The 27,612-nt window shown below is 35.3% G+C and overlaps 2 protein-coding genes across 3 annotated transcripts in view; one reads left to right on the top strand and one right to left on the bottom strand.

Moving 5' to 3' along the window:
* The window catches only part of LOC126967630 (bromodomain-containing protein DDB_G0280777-like), a 41,204-nt gene extending 32,524 nt beyond the window's left edge, over positions 1-8,680 (top strand). For both annotated transcript variants that reach the window (XM_050812194.1, XM_050812193.1), the window contains exon 18: positions 861-8,680. In XM_050812194.1, the coding sequence (XP_050668151.1) occupies positions 861-994 (134 nt within the window). In that variant the 3' untranslated portion in view covers positions 995-8,680. The remainder of the gene's footprint in view (positions 1-860) is intronic.
* Positions 8,167-27,612, bottom strand: LOC126967645 (facilitated trehalose transporter Tret1-like). Its single transcript, XM_050812214.1, has 9 exons — positions 27,555-27,612; positions 27,350-27,432; positions 25,676-25,905; positions 23,745-23,915; positions 20,915-21,067; positions 18,084-18,210; positions 15,077-15,312; positions 11,922-12,116; positions 8,167-10,962 (listed from the first exon to the last, which is right to left on the bottom strand). Exons 2-9 carry the CDS (start codon positions 27,420-27,422, stop codon positions 10,714-10,716), a joined length of 1,434 nt encoding a protein of 477 aa, XP_050668171.1. The 5' UTR covers positions 27,423-27,432; positions 27,555-27,612; the 3' UTR covers positions 8,167-10,713.

Raw genomic sequence — 27,612 nt, 5'->3', positions numbered from 1 at the left:
ATCCAACCATTGCTGCTACAAAAATTATGAATATCGAGCCTTCGCGCGAAATCTTGTTCCTTTTCTTTAATCATCGGTCCACATACCGGAACGTTTTTGTTACGAAGTTGCTTAACCCATGTTAGCAAACACTGTTCAAGTTCAGGATATTCTGATAAACGTACCCGTTTTAGTTTTCCTTGTCCTTCAGAACATTGTGATTCAATTTTATGTTTACTCTGAATTATTCTACAAAGAGTAGATTTTGGCACATTAAATTCGGCACAAACTTCTTCGCGTGTCTTCCCACTTTCATAAACGGATATTAACTTCAGTTTTTCACGTAATGATAACGATTGTAGCTTTCGTTTTGACATTTTTCAAATAAACATCTGTATGATAGTAAAGCGAAACTAAAACTGAAGGTAATTGAAGCTCAAAATTTGTACTTACGTACTTGGAATTACGTGTGGAATTTGTGGGTAGAATAAGAATGAGTAAACAAACAATGTTATCTATGATGATAAATCGAAAGAACAAATCCCAGATATAGAGGTTTACCTCGTCCCACTAACAGAGGTAATTCAGTGCCAAAGTGTTGGGACCTCAGCATGAGTTCCAGTTATGGAGGTTTCTCACTTATCCAGGTCCCACTTAACCAAGTTTCACTGTATTAATCTAAGTTTAGAAAAAAGTTTAAATAAAAGTAATTGTCATATAATGTTGAATAATGGTGATGTATAATAGATAAATAATGTTAATTAAAAATTCTAAGTTAAAGTAATTAAGTAGCTTAACAGTAATATTTATAGTATTTTCAAGGCAGATACTAACAACATCTTTTTAAATGATCCAAATTAATAGTACAATGAAATTTTCAGAGGCAACAAAAGATAAACCGGAGAGCAGAGGCTCTCAGGAGCCGCAGAGTAAAGAGTCCTCGCAGCCCAACAGTCTCACCTCCAGCTCCATATCCACAGACTCTAAGCAAGAAGAGAAGAAAGAAGAAGCCTGACGCCCGAGAAATGCTAGATAGGACTTTTTTCTACTCTGATTGTGAGTCTGGACTACTGATTGTGAGTGTCTATTGTTCTCCTGGACTATAATCGTGAGCCTGTACTATTTTGATTGTTATCAAGGACTAATTTGATTGATATCTTATGCTATTTTTGTGAGCCTGGACTACTATGATTGTTATTTAAGGCTACCGACTACTTGAGTGCGAGTTAAATTTCATTTATATATTTCGAATATACTTCCCCAAATCAATGGTGGTATAGAAAATCTTATTATAATCAAATTACTGTCAAAATTATAGGGACGATTTGAAAAAATAAGCTTGGCTATAGTTTGAAAGCATAATTTTTATACTATGTTAAATTAATTGTTAAAGTAATAAAAATCAATAATAAAAAACCGCATTCAGTATGTCATTAGATACATTATTACTTACAAGCCAAATCAGTCATATATATAAAGTATACATCTTTAGTTTTTTAATTACCAAAAAAAATTGGGCAATGTAGAAGTATATTAACTATAAAATCCGATTTATTTGTACTGGAAAATTACAGCTTTATTAGATACATATTACTTAACTTAAAAAATCCTGCCTAAAATATGGTTTATTATAGAAAGTGTGACGGGGAGATTGCGAGAAGTCAAGTTCGCTCATATAATTAAGTATCTTATGTATTGTGGCCTAAGTGATAACAAAAGTTAAATAAGTGGTATATCAATAAGATAAAAAAACATCTACTAGAACAATGAACCTAAAACTAAAAAACCTTAAAAAATATAATATAATAACTAAATATATTATTAAAAAGAGTCCCTTTAGACAAGGTTCCGAAGATACTGGCAGCATTCCCCCTTTGAATAGCGAGACTAATTCTTTGTCCGAGATATCTGCCAGCCGGCGCCTATTTCTGCCGTGAAGCAGTAATGTGTAAGCATTACTGTGTTTTGGTCTGAAGGGCGCCGTAGCTAGTGAAATTACTGGGCAAATGAAGCTTAACATCTTGACGAGGTGACGAGTGCAATTGTAGTGCCGCTCAGAATTTTTGGGTTTTTTGAGAATCCTGAGCGGCACTGCATTGTAATGGGCATGGCGTATCAATTACCATTAGATGAACGTTCTGCTCGTCTCGTCCCTTATCATAAAAAAAAAAGCTCTTCGGTCTCCTGTGATGTCGACTAACCTTTTTGCTATTTCCTTAAAAAGCCTTATAGCGCTAGGACCCCATGGACCAAGGGTCTTGACACGGATTGGGACAAAATCATATTCGGAGCCTAGACCCTAGACAAGTGTATGTATTTATATATAAGAGATTCCCACCTATGTATTGACTAATAACAATATCTCTGGAACCATAAGGCGTAGAGACTTGAAATTTGGTAGGAATATTCCTTTCGCCGAGAAGAATATTCAGGTCAGAAGTCTAAGAACAGAATTTACGAAATTCCACCCTCAAGAGTTTTTTTTTATTATGAACAGAACAATGTCTGTCGGGTCAGCTACTATATAAGATATATACTTCTTCATTTTTTGTGAGTACATCCATACAATTAATGTTGTTGAACTTTTCTATGATTTCCTATGTTCTCGGGATAATTTTATGACAATTTTTTTCCTAAATGTGTTCAGTAATAGTAACTGATTTATCTCATTTTTTTTGGTAATTTTAAAATAGTGGTGTATATATGTTCAGTTTAATGCAAGTAGTTCTAGACCAGTAAGGTAGTTAATGTCCAAAAATATGAGGAAGGAACGACCTGTCCTTACTGTAAAAAGCGCTAGATAAACTAGTATTAGGACATGTTTTATTTATTGTTTGTTAGACTCTTCTGTGCTCGAATGTAATAATAAATTTGCTAAGGCTGAGATCTGTAGAGCGTACTGAGACTTTGCTCAGACTTTACTTACGTAAAACTTAGCTGAGTGTGATAAAACGCGAAATTGATTATTGCATTGGGCTATCTTAACTTAAGCTCAGCATATTTTCATATGTCATCTATACATCTATATCTATACATATAAATGAAATTGGAGTGCCTGTTTGTAATATTGAAATAACCGCTTTTTACTACATGTATATGAATATATATACAGGTGGTGCCAAAGTTATGGGACATGAAGGGAAAGTACCTTAAATATAGAAGATAGGCTATTTTACTGAAAGAAGACTTTATGTTATTTTTAAAAGTTAGTAATTCTGTATTCAAAAATTTTCTAAAAATTACTTGCCTCGTCTGGGAATCGAACCGACTTAAATGTAAAAAAAATACCCCTACTTTTATGATGCCAATCGAAAGAATGGCCAAAAACTAATAATCTTCTTAAGTTAACTTATGCAGAATTACTAACTTTTAAAAATAACATACAGTCTTCTTTCAGTAAAATAGCCTATCTTCGATATTTAAGGTACTTTCCCTTCATGTCCCATAACTTTGGGACACCTGTATACACCAAAATATATTTTTTTTAAAACTGTTGTCTGCCTGTTTGTTCCGGCTAATCTCTGCAATGGCTGGACCGATTTTGACGGGACTTTTATTGGCAGGTAGCTGGTGTAATAAGGAGTAACTTATGTTTATTTTAGAAAAAAACTTTTATTTTAGAACTATAATGTAATTTTGCAATGTCTAAGAAACGGTGTAACTCTAAAAATAATTTATATAGCAAAACAACGGTTGCCGGCTCAGCTAGTTGACTATAAAAACGTAATCAAAGATTGCGGTAAGCTTACACTCAGCTTAGTTTTACGTAAGTCTCAGTATAGTCTAAGTACACTCTCAGCCTAAGACTCACATGTGGGTGATACCTAAGTATCATCAAAAGAGACGAACAAGCACAATATATATATATATATATATTTAAAGCTAATTGTGTTTTTAGTGAAAGTTTCTGTTTTCCACGTTTGGTAAAAATAGGTTTTTCTCGGGCATGAGAGTCTTAAACACGCTATTTTCAATAATCTTTTTTTGTTATTATGAGCAGATGGATCACAATAATAAATGGGCGTCCATTAATTACGTTTTCGCTGAATCTCATCCAATCTCACGTCAGGGAGGTCTTGGAAACTATGACGTATTTTTTTTTCTACATGAAACAGTGTAAAACACGAGTATAACTTCAACGTAATGTATGTATGTTCCAAACTCTGCTGTGGAAGATAGTTCATGAATGTCCGTGGACTTGATTTGAATAACGATAAAACTATATATCTCAGATCATTTATACGTCTAGATGTAACAGCTGTGAAAACGTCAAAAAATTGAGGCTGACAGTTAACCTCTATATTTAGCAATGCACGCACACTAACACAAAGTGACATACAAATCGCAAGACGTAGCAAACGAGTAAAACCTGGCCTGTTTTCATCGGTTCTATCTAGACATATAATTTATCTAAGCTGTAAATGTTGATTTAAACGAGTGGCAATGAGTTTCTTGCCACTTCTTCTCATTAAAGCTCAACCTTACCCGAAGTGGTGGTAAATGTAAAAAGAAAAAGAGTCATAATCATAAGTGTCATTTCCTTGACCTACATGAGTGAAGTGATTTTAAATAGATTTCATTAGAAAAGCAAATCTACTACGAATTTACCTACTAGTATTTTATTGTTTTATTTACTCAGTGTGATTCTAGACTGTGTTTTTATATGTATTTAATAATAATATAGCAAAACAGTTTAAATTAACAGGCGATCAGCACAGGCTAAACTATTTATATAGGAACTGAGCAGTTTTAAAAATCTCACGACATTTCACAGAGTCGGGTCGAACAATTGCTTAAATCGATTCACGTAATTAATGGATGCCCTTAGTCTCTAGATTGAACGTGTCTTTTGCCTGTATTACACACACACGCACACACACATTTTACAAACCGGAACCCATCATTGCAGCGTTGTTTCGCTGCAGAAATATTCTTGTACCTAAGATGAACACACAGTTACTTTTACTTTCAAAGCGTCGACGGGGCTATAGATTGACTCGTTGAATCTCACGACGGTCACAATACTGTAATAACAGTACTTTACCTTCGTACTAGAGCGCTCGGATCGACGCACGCACACATACACATGATTTACACGGCCGCCAAGCAATCTTGGGAAGAAAAGACTTGAGTGTCACGCCATGCGCCACCGAGACTGGTCGACCGCTGAGTCACGCCATTGTTCTATTACTTGTACTATGCCGCGGGCGATGGCGAGGGCTTGCTCGGAGTTTCCCTACGAGATCGAATCAGAAATGAGGAGATCCGTAGGAGAAGCAAAGTCACTGACATAGCCCAAATGATTGCGAAACTGAAGTGGCAGTCGGCAGGGCACATAGCTCAACGGACAGATGGCCGTTGGGGTAGTACGTCCTTTAATAGCGACCACGGAAGACGTAGTGTTGGTAGGCCCCCACGATATGGACCGACGATCTGGTCAAGATCACCGGAATAGCTTGGATGAGGGGAGCGCAGGACCGATCGTCATGGCGATCTTTGGGGGAGGCCTTTGTCCAGCAGTGGACGTCTTCCGGCTGAAATGATACCACAGTGACCGGTCCAATCCTCGCTACCACGTATCAATGTGCTTTTGGTTTTCGAGTCCATATGTACCTACGTCTATTCGACGGTCGACTGTTTATGTTCGGCAACCCTCTTATGATACGTCTGAGAGAGTATGAACCGCAGTTGTCACCTCCCAGGTGAGGTTAATGATCATTTTCCTCTTCCATAATAAAATAATATTAAGCTAGTTTTTCTGCACACGAATTTCCTTTTCTAGCATACCTAGTGGCGCATATGTGAGCGTATACATTACAATAAGCGCTTGGTACTTTGTTGATAGTAAAGCTCCGTGGTAAATTAGGCCTTGACAACATACAAAGAACGACTAGGATCTGTTACGGGGATTTATTTTTTAAATTGAAAAAATGGTTTTGTTAATGACAAAATTGAAATAAAACTACGACAAACCTGCGTCGTTGAATGCAGAAAGTGAACTGAGGTCTGTACTGAGTTCACAACTTATGAAGGCTAGGAAATTAGTAAGGGAAGACGGGAGTGGTTATATGTATGGTTATTACTACTACTCGGACATATAATAGAATGAAATATGGCTATAAGTCCCATCTCTTTTACTCCGCTCGTTATCACAATCTTTTGTTTCGTTCATAACCTTTCTTTTGTCGTCGTTCATTATAATGTGGATCCGGCCTAAAGCGCGTCTACTATTACTTATATACTGTGAACAGTGCGCAAAAGGGTATGGCTATATTCGCACTCAGTCATATAATTAGATGATACAAAGAATATGATAAATTTGTATCAAAATGAAGTATTTTACATATAATGTTGGAAATATATCCTGTGAAAACGATCTCGAATTCATATTTCAATTATTATGTGTAGGTAGGAACATTATTTAGTTCAATGTCAGATACTTTTTAACTTAAGCATAGCTTATTAGAGCAGCCCGACCCGACACGACCCGTCCTCGATACGTGTCGTTACTGTTCCGTAGCCGTGTCGAGTCGCCTCGGTCGCAACCTCGCCCCACGAGATGTCGAGCCAGCGCGGGAGCCTTCTTTGCACAGGCTTCCAGCAACATTATGGGTACCACAACGGCGCCTATTTCTGCCGTAAAGCAATAATGTGTAAACATTATTGTGTTTCGGTCAGAAGGGCGCCGTAGCTACTTAAATTACTGGTCAAATGAGAATTAACATCTTACGTCTGAAGGTGACTAGCGCCTGAGCGGCACTGCATTGTAATGAGCATAGCGCATCAATAACCATCAACTGAACGTCTTTCTCGTCTCGTCCCTTATTAAGGCCAATGTTTGCAGGGTATATTTACGATTGTGTTACGTTGTATTTATATCAATCGCTCATCGCGACGCTAATGTCGGTTTTATTCACCTCATAGGTACATTATCTGTTTATTTGACCATAGTCAATTTAATTTAGAGTAGTCAGTTTAGAGTCTATTAAGATTATTAGAAGATAAAGAAACATTTAATATAATAATTTAACTAACGTAAGTATTATTAATAAAATTAGGCAAATCAAATAGGTAATTCTTTCTTCTGTCGTAGTGCGAGTTGTATTCGTAGGCAGTCGGATTGCTCCTGGACTTTACATCCACTAGTAAGTAGCTAATAATAGTACAAGATCCCAATGCTCAATTCTGCAGATATCTGATTTTTTGATAAAACTTATAAAATAAACCTTGAGGGAGTATATGTATGAGCTATAGGTTACCTGTAAAAAAATTTGGCAGTGACTTGAAATTAATTTTCTGATATAAATACAACTATATGTTTTTTTTTAATAAATTTTACATCATTTTAAAGGAAATTATGTAAAGAACTGATAAAAAAAGAGTCAGCCGCAAAATTAGGTTTGCCTGGTTTAAACTGGTTTAGTATTGTTGATTATTTACAGTTACCTGTTTGTTTTAATTTAACGATGGTAAGTTAAACTTCTGTATTATTGCTCTTCATTCTGTGTGTTTGGGCTCGAGATGATAATCAGACAGTGACAGCAGCGAATGAGTCTAGACTCTAGCATGGCTCTAGACTCGAGAGAGTCTAGAACCATTTGGGGACGTACTCAACAACTCCAGCCTAGCGACTCTAAAAAAAAGCGATTCACTCGATTGTATGAAACGTGCAGTCATTGATAGATTGACAGATGACGTTTTAAGCAACTGATCGCTTTCAAACTTAGCCGGATTATACTTCGTCGCCAATCGCCATACTGTAATTACTACTGTTTCAAACTTATGTCAAATCACTGTACGTTTCATGCCTCTTATTATGTAGTAATTTACATCCTCTTTGGACAACTTATCTATGGATTGTTGGCGGGTCAGGTGCTCTAGCAAGCTAAAATAACGATCGATCGAATAACAATTATTAAAAAGCATTAAGCATTTTATACCACTATATATTATATTTTACGTGTTACTTTATATAGAAAAAAGGATTGAGTTGTTTTATGAAACCACGATAAAAGTGAAACTTTTTCACATTATAAACATTTAACTAAAAATTTTTGGAATAATATTCCACTAAAAGTATAAAAATCGCTTTATCAATCTTAATTTTATACTTGGAAAATTGGAATGATAATGGGAAATAATAATAAAAGTAGACTAAGTCTCCAACTAATATTTTTATTGAAGCCCTGGTTAAAAATATTGATTGAAAAGGATTACATGAAACACTGACAAACAACATTTACATTAAACACTGACAAAAACATACAAAATAGCGTGGAGCACTTGGCACAAATGAGTAATAGCCTATACACTACACGGTCAGCTGCTGCGAACTATAGGCGCCGCCCGACCGTCACGCGACATGCAACACACAGACGAAAAAGTTTGAGACAATGTAATAAAAGTTTCACTTTAATAAATTATCAATTTAAAAGGCTTGGTGGTCGAAAAGTGCAGCTCTAATTTAATCTTTGTCTGTTTGTGAGGCTTTGCCTCAAATACGTAAATATGAAGAAATAACATGTTATGTTTGCTAGTCTTTGAATTATTAGCGATATAAGTTCGTTTTTAAGTTAAATACTCGACATGGCGATGACGACGTTCAATATTGTTTTATTTATGACGGAGATATTAAATTGAATTATGCTTTTGTATTCTAGTACACACAGTTATTTATTATTAAGTAAATATTCTTTAAATATGTTGTTTGTTTTATTTTGAAGTATCACATGTTGCTTATTTAGAGTCTTGTACAAATTGGTTGAGCTATGGTACGAGCCCGAGAAGAAGGGAATGAAGACGATTGTCATGATTTTGGTCATGAACCACTCTCACGCATTTGCGAGGACAAAAATATAGTCGTCAACCACCAATTAAAGAGGATTTCTTACAATAAAAAGAATTATGTACGTATTATATACCTTACAAATTTTCTTGAATAAATAATGCATAGTTGGTATTTGTCAATACTAGTTTACCAGTAGGAGGCCCCTTTGCACAGGATGCCGGCTAGATTATGGGTATCGCAACGGCGCCTATTTCTGCCGTGAAGCAGTAGTCTGTAAGCATTACTGTGTGTGTCTGAAGGGCGCCGTAGCTAGTGAAGAGAGATATTAAATTTTATATGTCAAGGTGACGAGCGCAATTGTAGTGCAGTGTAGTGTAGCTTAGAATTATAGGGCTGTCAAGAATCCCGAGCGGCATCGCATTGTAATGGGCAGGGTGTATCAATTACCATCAGCTGGACGTCTGCTCGTCTCGTTCCTATTTTCATAAAATTACACGGAAAGATTGGATATACCTACATAATATTATAACATGCAATGCATGAGACGCGAACTTAGTTTAAACACTTCTAATAATGTTACTAAGTCCTAGTGCTATAATACAAGGTCTTACAGTCAATGCCCATCCCTCATCTATTATTTTTGTAGTGGCATTGCGCAACAAAAGATAAGCATCTTAGCTTATTGCAGATCTAGTTGTATTGTGACCTTTAGGAAAGAGAAAGGATTATGTACTTGTGTTAAAAAACTTAAAAGTCGAGAATTGGCCTCATTCTTTTTATTAGTCTAATTAGACAAGGTATTACACTAGATACTGAACGTAGCGTTTTCTTCTCGACTTCTGGCTTAAATTATCTTTGCTAGCTACGGTGGCTAGTAGAAAGACGGTAATATAAATAAAAATAAAATAAATAATAAGAAATTTGTTGGAAAAAAGTTTCGCTTGAACGTAGTTTAAATTCTCTTTGCTAAACATAAGTCTAGTGCCGTGGCAAACTGCACGTAGGGTAGGTATTATTACCTTTTCTGAGGTTGGTATGATAACAAAAATTAAGGTACGCTCACTCATTGGTGCGCTCGAAAGGTCCCGCTCTGATTCCCTCCCTTAGGATGGTTAAAATGATTGATTCACTTACATGTGACTCACTCATTTTAACCATCGTGAGTGAGTCCTTGACGTACATTAAAGAACTAGACTCTCAATCACCCTCAAAAATTGTCGGAAGCAAAACTCGGCTTACGCGTCCATTAGGCAGAGTTTTCTTTAAGTTGTGTTTCGATCGCGCTTTGAATACAACGCCACGCAATGACAAAGTGACAAGTGAAAAACTGTCCACATAACAGAATATCCAAACTTAAAAGGATGGTGTGTCGTATTTGGGGGTAGTGCCCCTTTAAATTAACAAAATTGTGTGAGTAACTAGACGTTTTCAATAATTTTACTAAATCTCTCTAGTCATTCCCTTATGACTGAGGATCGTGGTCATCAACAAGTGGTCCACACTTGGAGTGAATTATTTGTTTCAATAGCCTAAGTCCATCGCGGCCCTGACTACGGAGCTAAACCTCAGGGACCTGGAGTCTTTTGTTTGGTAGGTCCATCTGTTAGGAGATCGGCCTCTGGCTCGCTTGCCATTATTTTGCTAAAAAAGTAATTACATTTGAATTGCTAAAACAAAAATATGGTCTTGCCTCCTGTTCGCGTCCGAGTTTCTAATGAGTATATATTTAGACTTAATATTACTGTCATGAAATAAGGCGCTAATTTGAATGAATGTTTTAATATTTTTTATATAAGTTAATTTGTACGCATATACAACGCCGTTCGGACATTTCATTGACTACCTTTTTATAGACAAGTCTTTTTTTAGGTTTTCGTAGGTACGTGAATGCAACTGGTACATAAGTTTTTATTTATCAAGCAGACGCTACCTAAATATAACAGATTCTACGCATCGGTTTTATTTGCATGATTCCGCTTTCCTTCCAAATCGGAGTAGATGTCTTCCAAGCTCCTCATCTTGGTTTCCGGAACGCACAGTATCAGGTAGAACACGTTGGTGAGACACACTGCGCTGAATAACCAGAAGGTGGAATGGTAGCCGATCCAGTTGTTGAGTGGTGTGAACAACATTAGCAGGGCGAAGTCTGTTCCCAGTGAAATTGCCATTATTAGAGTTGCGACTGTTCCTCTTAGCTGTGAAAGAAGTATTTCATGTTATTGAAACTGTAAATATATATTTTTTTGTGATAATAAGCGACGTGACGAGAAGGACGTTCAGCTCGTGGTAAATGATACACCATGCCTATTGCAATGAAGTGCTGCTCAGGATTCTTGAAAAACTCAAAAATTCTAAAAAAAATTAATATGACGCGCAGAATGAAACAAATTTTTGTATGACCTGGTGACTATTTCTGATAGGTGTTCATTGAAGGTCATTTTAGTGTCCATTAAAACTCCTAGCTAGTTTGCTGAATGATCGTGTTATCTGCATTATAATTGAAGTTGATGGTGCTTTTCTCTCTGGTGAAATTAGTAAACTTGCATTTCTTTACATTCATTTTTATTTTATTAGACTTAAAGTAATTGCTCAAAATCTTTAGTTTGGAGTTAAGACAGTCAGTTGGATTATTAATTGGTAAATAGATTTTTGTGTCGTCTGCGTACATCAGGAATTTTGCGTATTGAAAGTATGAATTATACATATGCAGCTGTATTGCGGTTTATGAGACAGCCCCCTGATAGATCGACAGACAGACGGACTTATATAAGAGGGGGCTAGCGAGCAAGTGACGACCTAAAAGTAGGGAGTATGCTCTACGCTTGAATGAAGGTTACAAAAAATATATTATATAATTATAATTACTTACATTTTAACTTGTTAACTGTTCGCGTATGAAACACTAATGGTATATACTTACTAAAAATTCATTAAAACGAATATACATACACACACACACTTACCCACATTCCCACCATCACACACAAACACACACGCGCATATTTGTGTATGTACCTATGTATATATATACCGATTAGCATCATTCCGAATATCTACAATCTTGGTGTTTGTTGTTGCAATGTTAATCCCCTTTTGGTTGTCAGATCACATTTTTATGTATTATTTAAATCAAAAACAGAATATAACAACTTACTTGAAAACTAAACATCTCAGTCATAATAACGAACGGCAAAGGCTGTAGTCCTGACGCATCAGCGAAGATGGAGACACAGAGAGCCAGGATCGGCACCCAGCCGGGCATATGAACTTCCACGGTCTGCAAGTAGAACCACACTCCCAGCAGACACATGCTGAAGCCTGCTGCAGCGCTGGTTACCGCGAGCAAAGGCTGCATCGATTAAAACATTTATTCATGTAGGAATAAATAATAAAGCAAAATATTATGAAAACCGCAATTAAATCAGTTGAAGGTCCAATCACATATATCAGTGAAGTCGCAAATCCGACACAGTATCAGGCTAGCGACACTTCACACTCTCTAAGATTGACACGATTGTATGAAACGTACAGTCATTGGCAGATTGACAGATGACGGCTATAATCTTGTAAAATAAGGAGATAGCCCTAGCCCTAGTTACACCGCGTCCAGGTTTTTTTTTTGAGAGAAGGAAATACTGTTACGTATTTACGCCCTGGAACGGGGCGTAATATGTCAGACTCGAGTGTCCGCGTAAGCGGACACCACATACGGACTAAAACCTCCTCTATGCTGTTAGTCAGGCTTTTACAGCGACATAGGACATGGGCCGTGGAGGCCGCAAAGACTACGCAACAAGAGTCGCGGGGCGTCTCCTAAGGAGACTCGAACCTCGGACCGGCTGTGTGCTTGTGGGAAGGAGATATAATGAAAATGAAGATGAAAATTAATGAAGATGAAATATGAAAAGGTGAGAAGAACACACTCGCCGGCGAGTGTGGTGATATTTTGTGTAATGTATGTAAGTGTGTATGTATGTGTTTATGAGTGTATGTATGTATGTTTGTATGTATGTAAGTAGTGTAAATGTTTGTGTGCATGTATGTTTGTGTTTGTGTCTGTTTGTGGAGTGTGTTTGTGATTGTGTACGTGGTGTATGTCAGTCCGTGTGTGAGTGTGAGTGGAGTGAAACGATTACAGGACGAGGACTACCGCGTCCAGGTTGTTGTGTTCTATTTAACTATAATGTGTTCGTCACTCATACTTATAGTTTGTCGTCAAGCCCTGCCGCCTTTACAAACTGCAGTATCTTCTTAATACTTCCGGTGTTACAAACAGCGCCTGGGAGCAGGGTGTAGTCGCTAAGGATGGTGTTAAGCTTATGCATTAATGGGTACGCAATAGTATAGGAGATTAGGCGTTTCATCAGCCTGAAGACGATATCTGCTAGTTTTTTCGGTTTTGATTCCGACCACACTGAGGTAACTCTTTAGGCGTCAGTACCCAGTTAGCATCCTGGTAAGTATAATTTTACTCAATGGTATACTAAGAAATTGGTTGGACAGAGCTCATGACAGAGAAGGATGGCATTCCTTCGGAGAGGCTTTTACCCGAACGGGGTCCATGCATTAAATAATTAGGTAGTTGATAATTAAAGCAAATAATAAATAAACTAATTACAAAATAGAATTTATAAGAATTATAAATCAAAGGAGACATTTCTTTTTGTTCGAGGAATAGGCTGACCACGAAATGTGATGTATAGTAATGAAACATATAGTGATTTATTCCTTATAATCTCTAGATTACAATGGTATATTTGGTTAGAAATGGTCTAACCGGAATACTGAGAAATACGACAAAATGTTAACGTCAAAATAACCTAAAAATCATATATAAATGTTAGTAATAAGCTATTACGTACTATCTTGACATAAAACAGAAACGGCCAAAATTAAGTAGGAGTGTAAGTAGTACTATCTGATATCAAAATAAACAGAGCCTGTAGGAAGAGTAAGGATACAGCTGATAAAAGATGGTTTATAATGATGCACAAAAAAAAAATGTTCATCACACTAGCATAGTAATAGTGCCAGGCGTGTGTACACCGACACCCCAATACTTCAGTTTAGCAGTCAGGGCAATCACCATAACCACTATACCAGAAACCTTGCCAAAAATACTTAACAACCATCATTGTAATTTCAAAGTCGTGTCTTAATAAAATAAGTAAATACTATTGAGGTAAGGTTTTGTACACTGTTTATCATACTCATATATAATAGTATAAATATTTATTTGTCATCATCATTTTTAAAATCATCTTTTATAATTAGAATCTCATCCAGAAACGATGCAGGAAACGAGGCTCAGTCTCATCTTGATGCCCTGCCCTAAATACCATCCAACAGACATTTCATGTTCACAGCAACCAACAGAATGTCAACATTGCAACAGTAACCGGCAAGATCAGCTCGAGTATTAGAAATCGATGGGTCAACCAGATAAGTTTTTCTAATTGTGTGCCTTGATTGTATCCTACCCCGAAAAAGGTACTTATTTTAAACAAAATTATGTATTCTCCGGAGGCCCAGTTCAAGTCTCCAGGTATCTCAGACACTAATTAATGTTTTCGCACATTACGATGAACGTACTGCACAATTTACACAACGACTCTCTGGAGTATAATATGCTGTAAATGCGATATTAAAATCTATGAAATAAATTAAATAATTATAATAATGCAATGAAAACTTTCACGCATCTCGAAAGAAACGAACAATACGGAATTCTGTTTTGACAACATAAAAATCAAATTGACAGATGCACAGTTCACAGATATAGACTTTGTCTATGTTACTTTATTCCATTGCACGGTAATATTAAACTATGTACTTAATTCTAAATTAGTATAATCTCTAAAATAATAATTGAAATGAGGTTCATGGATCCAATAGATATTTGTTATTTTTCAAAAGCCGATAATCACTGTTACCACCACATTTTGCAGTAATATTTTTATTTTCTCACATGAATGTCACAAATGTTTCATTGTACGCATTTTATTGCCATGGTGACCATTACTGTATACAGGAAATGTATCAAGCGTTTGCCTTTTTATTATAATTTCATGAACCCGGTAAGATTTTGCAACAAAATATGGCCTTTTGACAATAATAAATTAATTACAATTTTACTAGCATAATTACGATTACGAAGACGACATCACCATGGCCAGCGGGCCCAAAAAAAATGTCTCCTTTCATCATGCATGCATGGAATTAAATAAAGCTTTATTATTATACTATGATAATTTTTATAGCGTTTAAGAAAGTCTATAATGTTTGTACTTACCTATAGATAAATCTTACCTTTCTACCAACCCGGTCGACGAGCTGACATGCCAAAAATGACCCAATTATCTGCACCACAGCTAGTAATATCGACTGCTTGTTCGGCGATAACCCAACACTGCTCCCAGGGTCTCTACCGGCCTCCGCGAAGATGTGACTGGCGTATACCAGCACGGCGATACAGCCACAGAACTCACGAGCCAGGTTTACTATGAGAGCGACCCAGAATGCTTTCATAGCCGTCTTATTGGCAACTGTGGAAATATAAACATCATATTATATTACATAGATACATATTTTTACAAAGATGTAAAAAAAGCAATTGTGTGGTTTTAGGAAAACATGACGTAAATGAAACTTTATACACGAAATAACGTATAAATAACAGCAAATTATTGATAGCTTAAAAAAAGTTGAAATAAATGATTCAACTTTTCAAATTCACCCCTACTACGCGGCCGTTTGTTATGCGGCCTGCGATAAATGGACGAAACAATTCTTATTCTTCAACTTTAAATCTATAATTACCCCATCTGACATGAATCCCTAATGTTAAACATTGCAGCAAAGATGTGGGAAATAAAACTGTTAAGGCTTAAGACATATGCACATACACTCATTCACACATACACTCATACACACAAAATCTTTATATTTATATGTTAATTTTTTTATTTTGATTTAATCATAGTTTAATTAGAGCATTAAATGTTGTACCATAAATAGTGTGAACCTGTAATTGGCAGTCGGCCATCGCATAATATTTTTGTAATTACTTCAATTTTTGGGAGAGGTTATGCCAAGAGTCAAACAGGCAATTCCTTTGTGATGATAGGGATAAGTTGAGCTTCGGTGATGCAAAAGTATGTAATAATATAATATGTTAGTTTATTCTACGCTCTCTTGGCCGCGGAAAATATCGCGAGGTAAACCTATACACTGGCATTCTGCAACTGCGCGTTTTGTGCAAAACTTCTTGCCTCGCACAGCCACTTTGTGGAATCAATTTCTATCTGCAGTTTTCCCGAACCTTTACAACTTAGGGACCTCCAAACATATACCTTGAAGTCCGGCGACGCATCTCTTGTCTATTAAAATTATATTAAGGTTTCTAATAATTTTTTTTTCTAAACTGAATAGTTTGCGACAGAGACACTTTCAAAGTGGTAAATGTATCTCCCGCCCCCTTGTAACTTCTAAAATAAGAGAATGATAAAACTAAAAAAAATATATGATGTACATTACCATGCAAACTTCCGCCGAAAATTGGTTTGAACGAGTTCTAGTTAGTAGTTTTTTTAATACGTCATAAATCGTAAACCGCAATTTGCCTTTCATTCAATCACCTCAAATAGAAAAAATACACTATAATTAAATCATCGATCAAAGTTACAACGAACTACAAGAACTTTTATATTCTGTTACTTGCTGCTACGAAACCCTTCGTGGGCGAGTCCGACTCGCACTTGGCACCTTTTTTATATTGTAAATAAAAAATGATCGAAATTATTAAATAAACGTTTCAATATTGAATTAAAAAATTTAAGAAGTTCTTTTTTTATTTGGTGACTACAGTCTATTCTTGACTACGCAGATCGAGAAAACAAGACCTGTGGACCAGAATCCGCTTCCCCAAAGCGATATGTAATTGTAATTCTCAACTAAAAAATTAAATCATAATAAAGCATTAAATTATAATTGATTCATTGACATGTCCGCGTTCCCATTCTACGGAATGAGAACTATAAACACAATTTCAGACTTATCCTCCGAATTGAGAGTGACCTCCTATCTTTGTGTAATGTCCTTGATATTTGATCCCGGCGATCATTTTCAATTTGCCAGCATAATAATTCAGTTGGCCACTGTTTGTTGAGTGTCAACTCAGTCAAGTGACGAAGTCAATTGGTCGCGTCATTGATCGCTGTTCTGATTGTTTTGCTTTGTTTAACATATTGTCATAACAATATTATATAATACTAGTAGTGGTCGCCCACGTAGATATATAGGCAGGAGTAGTAGGGTAAATATTATTTCAGTTAACTTTATTTTTTGTTTATGAAGCGATGTAATGTGAACACTAAATTATTATCATCGCTTTAGAATTAAAGTATTTTTATTCAAAATAGGATTTAAAATCACTTATTGAACGTAAAAGCTACCACCCATTTGAAATAGTATCACTCAGACCTGAGAAAACGGGCGAGAGAAACTTCACCGGTTTCTCTTTTTTATACAGCCGTTGTAAAATTCTATTTGATTGAAAAGAGTGGCCGTTGAGTTTCTTATATGTTATTCTCACGAGCTCAACTTTTAACGAACATATGGTAAATTCAGTAATTTAAGAAATATTTGTAGTGACGATTCAAAAGCTTAAGCCTACTTTAATAAAGTTATTTTGAGTTTAACTTCATAATTTTGTGCAAATTTATAATGCGAATAGCCTGAGGGCGGCCACTCCATTCCCAATCTGTGGTATCATTAAGAAAATCACTTACCTTTACCATATAAACATCTTTTAACAATTCTGTTGAAATTCATAACACTTTTTGAACATTTTCTAGGATCGTGTTGTAGAAGCATATACATCGCCCCAACAAAGACAATTACAGGACTTACCCGAGAAATGTTTGACGACCTGTATAGCCGAGTGGCTAGCGATCCTACCTACAAAGCTAGAGGTCCCGGGTTCGAATCCCGGTAGCTGCAAGCAATTTATATGATGAATATGGTTTGTTTCCGAGTCATGGATGTTTATATGTATTCATGTATGTTTATGTAAGTATTTTGTATAAACGATATCGTTGTCTTGCAACCCATAACACAGGCTATATGCCTAATTTGGGGCAAGATAATTTGTGTAAAAGTGTGTCAATATTATTATTATTATTAATGTGAATAATTTTACAACACGATCTCAGAAAATATCGGTACAAAACGAGGTGTTGCGAAACTATATAGTTGTAAAAAAATCTGTGTAGTAAAGGTTACAGTAGTATAAATTACTTTCAACCGTAATACTTACACAAGAGTTTTGGTGAAAATTTCAGTTCCGATGTTGTCTGTTCTATCACAAGCCGGTCTACTGCATTACATATTGAGGGGTCAGTGTCAGGCACTGACCGCAGCCAACCTAGAACCTTTGCAGCTTCCTGAAATAAGATTTTTTTTTATTTATTATTCAATGAACAAAATTATCTTAATATATATAATAATAAAGTGCTCGCAAAACCTCTAAGGATTATGAGCGAGGGGTAAGTTCGCATTACAATAATTATTTTAATTACTTAAGACTTCATATAACTTAAAGTAGTAATACTAAAAATATAGATCATAGGTATATAACATTACTCCTCAAGTATTTACGATCACATTGATGAGCTAGTAGTATTATTTATTTATTGATTTTAAAGGAACAAACGGTCATATACAAATAATAAAATCTAATAGACTAATATAGTCCCATAAATTACTATACAAAAATAGAAAAATTTGAGCTTAAAAGATTTTTTTCGTTTTTATAATTAAAATAAAATTTTGCCAACTTCTTTCTTATGTCTAATGAAGGCTATATGAATCTATCTATAAATCTAAGTCACAAAGAGTATTATTGTACTAACTGCATGAACGATTTTCATATGAGTTTCTAGCATAATTTTTGCAAGAATATTTTTTCTACAAGGATTCTTTTTACCGTGATGAGGTTCTGGGAACTAAAAAGTTTATTTTTGATAGTAATGTTTCAGAGTCTAAATGGTTATTAACTATTTTGAAAATAAAAATAGAGTCCAAATAGCTGCGACGCCTTTCTAATGTATGAATAAGATGCCGGGTTGAGGCAGTCTCGTAGTCAACGAAATGTGCGAAGTGCGATATTCTAGTGACTTCAAAAATTTATTTTGAATTTTTTCAAGTCAACATAACAGAACAGCGTACTGAGGATTTCACACTACACTTGCGAATTCGAAAATCCTGCGGACGAAAGAGTAACTTTGTGAGTAAATGGCTGCCTGAATGGCCGAGCAAGGCACAGAATGATTCGTAACTGTTGACCCTCCCTACACTGTGATCAACGTGATAGTTAAATCGTAGCTTTGAGTCAAACATAACACCCGATTTATAACGTAATCAGATAAAACGTAATCGTAAATAATAGGGGCTATGCTTCCGACTAAATGTTATTACGTTCACTTTTTGGGATTTAAAAATAATTGATTTCTAATACCTTTAAAATGTTCTAAGTCTTGTAACTTAAGGAAGTCAAAACGATTGGCTATAGTTCTATAACTCTTAGTGTCATCAGCATAAAGAAGGTGACCCGTATTTCTGAAGAGATGTCTATCTCATTTTATAAATGGTAAATAAAAAAGGACCGAGGTGTGACCCTTGAGGAATGCCAGAAGACACTTCACGAAATTTGGAGGTGTAACCTTTTAGAGCCACGGCTTGACTACGGTTGGCCACATAAAAACTCAACCATCGAAGTAGATCCCCGTGAATACCGAATTCTAATAGCTTGTTTATTAGCAATAGCTAATGCTTTTGAGAAGTCGGTATATATATATATATATATAAAACCAGATTCCAGAGAAGTAAGAAGATATATACAGAGCAAGTATAACAGAGCAAGAATCCGTGTTGTTGGAGTGAAACATGACGTGATACAATTAAACAAAGTTTGTTAGCAATATTTTTTTCAATTTTTTTGCGAAGAACGCTTTGTTTTGAGATTGGCCAGTGTTGGCTTATGTCATGTTTATCTACACTTTCAGGAATAGGGGTAAAAAGCGCCTTTTTCCAGATGTTTGGGAAATTACCTTCATGCAGTGATTTTTTAAATACGATGAAAAGAGATTCAGACAATTCCTTTGATAATTTCGATATAAAAAGGGAATGAATTCCGTCAGCTCCGCCCCTCTGGTTAATGTCAATTGAACGAAGACTTTTCCTCAGATAACCTTATAAATTTTTGTACCATTCCGTTTGTATTTTTTCAAAATGTAACAGTTGAAACTCTTGAGAGCCTCGAGGGTCGTTATACAATTTCCACTTATAATGTGTTTTAGCCTTTTCCTGAAAAACCTTAATGAGCTCGAGAGTACCATTGTGGATATCTATTATCAATACATACTTTCCGTGTAGGTACATAATTTTCAAACTAACTATCGATGCATATAATATACAGGAATTTTATTTTATTTTATTATACGGGAATTTAAAAACGTCGATCTACAGTAGTGATGACGGAGGAATTGGTTATCTACCTTTTTGTTCAGCTTATAGTCTGAGGTTTTCCTGTTTCGTTATGGTGGACTTATGCTTAAGCTGAGCTCGCTCTTAAAGCGATGTTTCTACTTCGACCTAGGTACCTCCTAAGTCTGTGCAAAGTCTAAGTATCATGATTATCGTCATCAGCCGGAAGACGTCCACTGCTGGACAAAGGCCTCCCCTCAAAGATTTCTACGACGATCGATCCTGTGCTGCCCTCATCTAACGTATTGCGGCGAACTTGACCAGATCGTCAGTCCATCTTGTGGGGGGCCTATCCACACTGTGTCTTCCGGTACGTGGTTGCCATTCGAGGACTTTACTGCCCCAACGGCCATCTGTCCGTCAAACTATGTGCCCTGCCCACTGCCACTTCAGTTTCGCAATCATTTGGGCTATGTCGGTGACTTTGGTTTTCCTACGGAGCTCCTCATTTCTGATCCGATCTCGCGGGGAAACTCCGAGCATAGTCCTCTCCATTGCCTTCTGAGCGACCATGAGCTTTCACTTAAAGCCCATGGTAAGCGACCACGTATGTGATGTATATGAGCCTAAGCTTATTTTAATAACAGAGAAATAATTATGTACCTCATTTCTTCCACTTTTCACTAAGTATGAAGGTGAGTCTGGTAGCCGTAGCAAAATACAAAAGTGTATGAGAGGCACGGCGAGAAGTATCCATAAAACCATGTTGTACGGCAGAAGATCTCCCAAAATGAAGACTAGGAGATTACCCGCAGTCTGTGAATAAAATGTGTAACATATATATTATACTAGCTGACCCGACAGACGTTGTTCTATATATAATAAATAAAATAATGTTTTTATATGAATCTGTCAATAATATATTATCATAACATTAAAAATTACTTCGTTAAATATGCACCCTGCTGTCGTAATGAAATTGTTTCACAGCTGTCAAACCGTGCGTCAATAAATTCTCTCATAGAAATTATGTATGGACACATCAAAGGAAAAACAAATTTGTTGTTTTTATTTAATTTAGCAGCATTTTCCTATTTATCCACCTTTTATACCTTCCCTGGACTTCCACAAATAATTCAAGACCAAAATTAGCCAAATCGATCCAGCAGTTCTCGAGTTTTAGCGAGACTAACGAACAGCAATTCATTTTTATATATATAGATTATTAGCTTATTAGCTTTTGATAAAAATGCATAAAAGGCATTTATGTTCTCAAAATTGAATCCTTTAGAATTCTAAAGGATTCAATTTTGAGAAAAAGAATTCTTTTTGATGTCATTTTTAATACTATTAGCGTTTCCGACACAAATGGCACTCTGAGAGAGAAGAAACGGCGCAAGAAACTCCCAGCATTCTTTTTTTGCGCTCTTTTTAATAAAATATAGAATGTTGTGCTGTCATTGTAAATATTCATAATCTAGTCTCAAGCAATCCGATCCATTAGATATTCAACTGTGGAGTAGTAGAATTTACGACAGAGCCATTTTTAATAAAACATTTAAATTTATTTGTAGATAATGCCTGAACAGTGGCTAGCAAGTGTAACTAGCCGTGATTGAGATTAATTGGGATATCGTATCCCAATTCAAAATCAAAATATTCACAATATATTATAACGAATATTATTTGCTTTTACTTTATATGGCCATGTTCTGGTAGTTTAGAACGCGCGTAAACGAAAATGTTCTTTTTTTTAAATTCATACAGATACCACGCATCGATCAATAAGAATGTGGCTGTTGTTGAAGCTCTTTGTGCATGAAGAGATCGAAAAATAAAACCAAGTTGTTATGAAATTCAGTACAACATTACAACACTCTTTTGGATGATGTAATGGTTATTACGACATTGGGTGTGTTAATGTTGGTAATAAGCTAACTGTTTCAGAATTTTTAATAGAGGATTTAAAGCATGGGTGTAGATAAAATATTTTACGATATTAAAATGGAGTGGGGTGATAAAGAGAACCAAATCGCTGTGATTGCATTACACAAAGTAGGTATGGATTCAAATGAAACTTTTAAAACTCTCCATACGCTTTGTATAAGTAAAATGTTTGTGTACCGGGCTATTAATAGGTATAATGAGACCTCCTCTGTTTTGAAAAAAATACGAAGAAATCCTGTCCGAAATCAAAAGATTTTATCTCGGCAGATGAAGATAGTATCTAGAACCATGTCGCGTATTTTAAAAGATGACTTAGGACTTGCAGCCTATAACAGACGTACCTACTGGTCATTTCGTAACTGATATTTAAAAAAAGAATAGGGTGGTAAAATCGAAACGACTACTGAAACGGTACGCAAAGGGAGGTCACAGAAAAATTTTGTTTACGGATGAGAATTTTTTATAATTGAGCAAAATTTAAAAAAGAAAATGTCGGTATTTATGCTCAAAGCACTAAGGAAGCTTCCCAATTAGTCGACAGAGTGCAACGTGGGCACTATCTGACTTCAGTGATGGTTTGGTGGGGTATTAGCTATGAAGGAGTGACTGAGCCATTTTTTGTGTCAAAGGTATCAAAACGTCGGCACAAATGTATCAAGATACCATTCTTGATAAGGTATTGAAGCTCTTTAACAACACCATGTTCAATAAACTAGAATAGTCCTTCCAGCAAGATTCGACGCCGGGTCAAAAAGCTCGGTGTACGCAGCCTTGGTTGGAAACGTTGGATTATGATTTATGGTTTGTTTTAGAGAGTACGACTTATATGCCTAGAAAATTATTCACTGTCAATCGTTCGGATTGTTTTAGGGACTCCAAATTATCATGGCGTTTAGAGCAAGCCGTACAGAGAGCACTGCTAAAAACTGACCATAAACATAATCCAGCGGATTAAGATCGGGACTAGACGACGGCCAGTCTTCAGCTCTGATGTTCATGTACAACTTTAGTTAAAGCATTGTTAACAACATCAAAATTTGGTATGCCACGGTGTATTTTAAACATAAGTGATGTTTCATCAGCAAACAACACAATTTGATATTTATCCTTTGCAATATAAGGGAGATCATTTATATAAATAAGGAATAGAAAAGGGTCCTAAAATCAAGCCCTGTGGAACCCCCATTATAACTGTTGATCCAGAGGACCGCTTTCCATTGATATCGCTGTATCTGAAAAATCTAGTGCCCTAGATTTCGTTAGGATAAACATTATAGCTTATAAACAAAGCTACACTCAAAGCACCAAATATATCGCTACACACAAATCGTCAAAATATAGAACCATCCAAAGTGTTCAAAAATATGGATACATTTATGGAAAATGAACTTACAGTGTAAGTACATAGGATTCAAATTACAAATTTCAACTTCTGTTGACATATCATAAATATCAACATTGACTATAAACATGTAGAGACAGAGCTCTGTTCCGTTACAGTAGATGAATCAATCCACACACATTGTTAGAAGGAGGAGTCACATACCTGAGAAAATATAACGAAAGTACCCGTCATTCCTCGTATGCTGTCGTCGCTGATCTCCTTAACGTAGAGCGGGCACACCACAAATCCTCCTCCTGATCCAAAACCAATGAGTGCTCGTGCACCAATCAGTGCAATAGGATGAGTGCATATTAGTTTTACTGCCCATCCTACCTATAACAAAATTTACTGACATCCTTTATTTATTTCAAGGAATATCAACAGCTATTTACACAAAATAAAAATACAATAAAAACTTAGAGCTAATTACAGATATTCACTAATAGACAATAAAGTAGAAGAAGCAAAATTATAAAGAGTAAACATGTAAAATTATAATCTAATAATATAAGCACACTTAATATTTACAGGTTAGGATTCAAAAAATGTTTTCATGATACATTGTTTCATTGCTTTGACAGTTGTATCAAAAATATCAAAATTAATAATTATTTCACTGCTTAGTTTATTACAGGTGGAGCTAGCTCGCAAGATATAACTATTGCTCCGGTAGTTAGTAGATGATTGAGGTACATACAATAAACGGCTATAGCGTAGTGCAGTTGACGAAGTTCTCAATGAAATTGTCGAAAGAAGATATGGACAATCAACCTTATTTTGAGCTATTTTCAAGATGAAAGCAATGTCAGAGATCATATTACGTCGTTTCTCAAGCGGTAGTAAATGTTGCTTTTTACAATGCTGCTCGTAGGACTTTGAATTTAGTAAATCAAACATTTTAAAATTCATTTATTCAATTAGATTGATAGACAAAATTACACATATTACTATTAAAAATCTAATTAAAAAACAAAAAAACTTTATTCAAATGGGCTTAAATTAAGCGCTTTTGAAACTGAGCTCGTGAGAAGAACATACAAGAAACCCAACGGCCACTCTTTTAAATAAATGAGAATTGTATATTGGCTGTAAATATATATAGCAAATAAGTTTGTAAGATACATCCAATATAATAGGAGCCATGTTCAAAGTTAAGATGTGGTTTTAAATTTCAATATTTCATAAAAATTAATAAAAAATAAACTGTTAATAAACATAAATTATCGTATTTTGAATGCATCAACCTTTAGAGCTTGAATTCATTGTTTGTGTAAGGATGGTTCATGAACATGATGGTCGTGATTACTGTCATAATTAGTAATCGTACAAAAAAAACAATGATTTATAAACAATAACACGTCGACTAGGCACCACAAGCAGCACCCGTTCACGAGTTAACGCACATATTTGGGGGAAGGAAACGACCCGGCACACGACGCCGATGCAAGCAATGCCATTCCACTTTCCACACTCCACTACTGGCATGTTCTAAGAAGGCCTCGAATTCTTCTCGTGCTCACATACTACTCCTTTCTAGAACTCCCTTCCCTTAGACATACACAGCAGTTTTGCTATAGAAAGATAAGCAATTTGTTATATTTTAAAGTGATAACCCTCGCTTCTGGAATTCATTATGTCGAGATACCAAGATTTATGAACGATACGTCACTCGAACAGTTGGCTCAGTGGAAGAGCGATCGGACGGAACCCGAGAGGTCGCGGGTTACAAATTTGATTTGTAATAAGTTAATGTCTTTTTAAAAGAGTATAAGTTGTGTATTAAACCCAGAATTACAATTTATTCAAACAAAACACTATCTTATAACTTTATTTACAATACTATGATTACATTAGATTAAATTTTACCCAGTTGAGTTTATTTATGTGGATACTAGCCGTTCCCGCCCGCTTCGCTGGGCGAATTTTAAAAGGAAGGAACGTTGAAATTTAAAAAATAAACCAAAGTAGCCATAAACAATCTAGGATAAATTTCGCATCGAATGGTGGTAGTTTCATGTCGATACGATCAGTGGTTTAGGCTTGAAAGAGTCTCAAACAAAGACCATTTTCATTATATATATATAGATACTCACAGAAATGGGAATAGATGCGCATAGCAAAGCATTCTTTCTTCCAAACTTATCTGTTGCCATGCCGTATATGAACACAGCGATGGGTGCAAAGATGAACATAATAGAAGCCATCCAGGAGACGTTCTCTTCATTGAGCGGGAATGGAGCTGGTGACGAGTCTCCCATGAGTAAGGCCTTGTTTGGGGATATCCAGCCCATGGCTGATCCATATGCAACGATTGGCATACACACTGGAAATAAATGACACAATAAAATTGGAATTAGAATACTTTTATTCAAATTAGGTTGTGATATAACTTAATGAAAGTTAAAAACTACCACCTATTCGAAATGGTATGCCTCACACCTGAGAAGAACGGACGCAAGAAACTCAGCGGGTTTCTTTTTTTTGTGACTTGATGTCACGTTTCTATATAAATGTTAATATCCCACCGAGCCTTGCTCGGATTTTAAAGAATGAACAAAACTTTAACAAAAAAAAACTAATAGGACATCTGGATTCGAACCGGAGTCTTCTGTTTTCCGGATCACCCAATGTCCCATCCGAGCTATTATTGTCTTGTATACGAGTGTATTATATCCGAGGGGGATTACTTTGAAGGGGACAAAATAGATATTGATGAATAAATAAAGATTTTTTTCATAAAACAAAAATTTCTCATTATTTTTTGAACACACCTCCTATAGTGACGAAAATTACCTTTGTATTCTAATGTTATTGTAGCTGTTTCTCATTAAAACAGAGGATAAAACTACATTTTTTAAATCAAAACCTAGCAATTCGATTTATCACCCCGAAATCCCTTGTGTACTAAATTTTATGAAATCGTTGGAGCCGTTTCCGAGATTCAGATAATATATAAATATATACAAGAATTGCTCATTTAAAGATATAAGATATTGACATAATATTATGTTGATAGAAGTAAATTCATTTTGCAGCCCACGCTTTTTTACAATAAATACATTTTTTTTGTTATATAATCACACTTTTCGTAGTTTTTGCTTATTGAAAATTTATTTTCTACTTTTTAGTTTGGTTTTCTTTATATATATATATATATATATATATATATATATATATATATGATTAAGGACCTGCCTTGTTAAGTTTCAATTCAATCTGACATTTTAAGGTGAAAATCGAATCCAAAGTTTTTGTTACGTACTAACATATCTATGCAGCTAATAAAAGCATTAATAATAGTTTCTTTTTATAATTTTAATTTTATTTTATCTTAATATATATAAATTCAGTGACCTGATGTTTGTTTCCAGTGAACTCCTAAACTAATAAACGAATTTAAATGGGGATTACTTCATTGAGTGCTGTTTAGTCCAACTTGAGAGGTAGAATAATTTTTAATTCGATTTGGAACCTATAACTATTTTAATTTACAGTAATTGTTTTGTATTGACATATTTTCTATGAAAAAATTTATTGACGCAAGGTTTGACAGTTCTGCTGTGGATCAATTTTATTATAACAACAGGGAGCATATTTTACGAAACAAAACTTGATGTTATGAAATATTATTATTGACAAATTCATTCAGTATTTTATTTATTATGTACAGCACATCGTCCGTCGGTTTAGCTAGTTTGTTATAAAAAAAACTTGCGGCCTAACAGAAATAATGGAGGACTTTTGTTGAGATTTCATGTAAAACTTACCGACAATCGACATTAACACTTGGTTGTGTTTACTGCCAACTTGTTTCTTGACATCGATAACTTTGCTCACCATATTCACTTCACTAAAACCGCTCAAAAAAAAATTACACTTTTGAATACTTTTTATTCCAATTAGCAGCTATTTTTCGTTATTTCTGTGTTTTTAATAGTTATTTTTTTTAAGTGTATTAATTCTTCAAATTACTTTTGTTTTTAAATTATAAGACGCGGTGAGGGAGCGATGTGTTAAGAATATGTCCGCT

This window comes from Leptidea sinapis, chromosome 13 (genome assembly GCF_905404315.1).
Source record: "Leptidea sinapis chromosome 13, ilLepSina1.1, whole genome shotgun sequence".
Lineage (NCBI taxonomy): Eukaryota > Metazoa > Arthropoda > Insecta > Lepidoptera > Pieridae > Leptidea > Leptidea sinapis.
Note: the sequence above shows the minus strand (reverse complement) of the source record. Positions and strands in the feature narration are given on the sequence as shown.

Bases quoted from the DNA above. Each gene is read 5' to 3' on its own strand.
- LOC126967645 (XM_050812214.1), bottom strand. From the start codon at position 27,422: ATGGTGAGCAAAGTTATCGATGTCAAGAAACAAGTTGGCAGTAAACAC. The intron at 23,916-25,675 runs GTGAGTATCTAT...ATTTTGTTATAG, and splicing joins GCGCATCTATTCCCATTTCT to GTAGGATGGGCAGTAAAACT. The intron at 15,313-18,083 runs GTAAGTATTACG...ATATTTCCACAG, and splicing joins ATTTTCACCAAAACTCTTGT to TTGCCAATAAGACGGCTATG.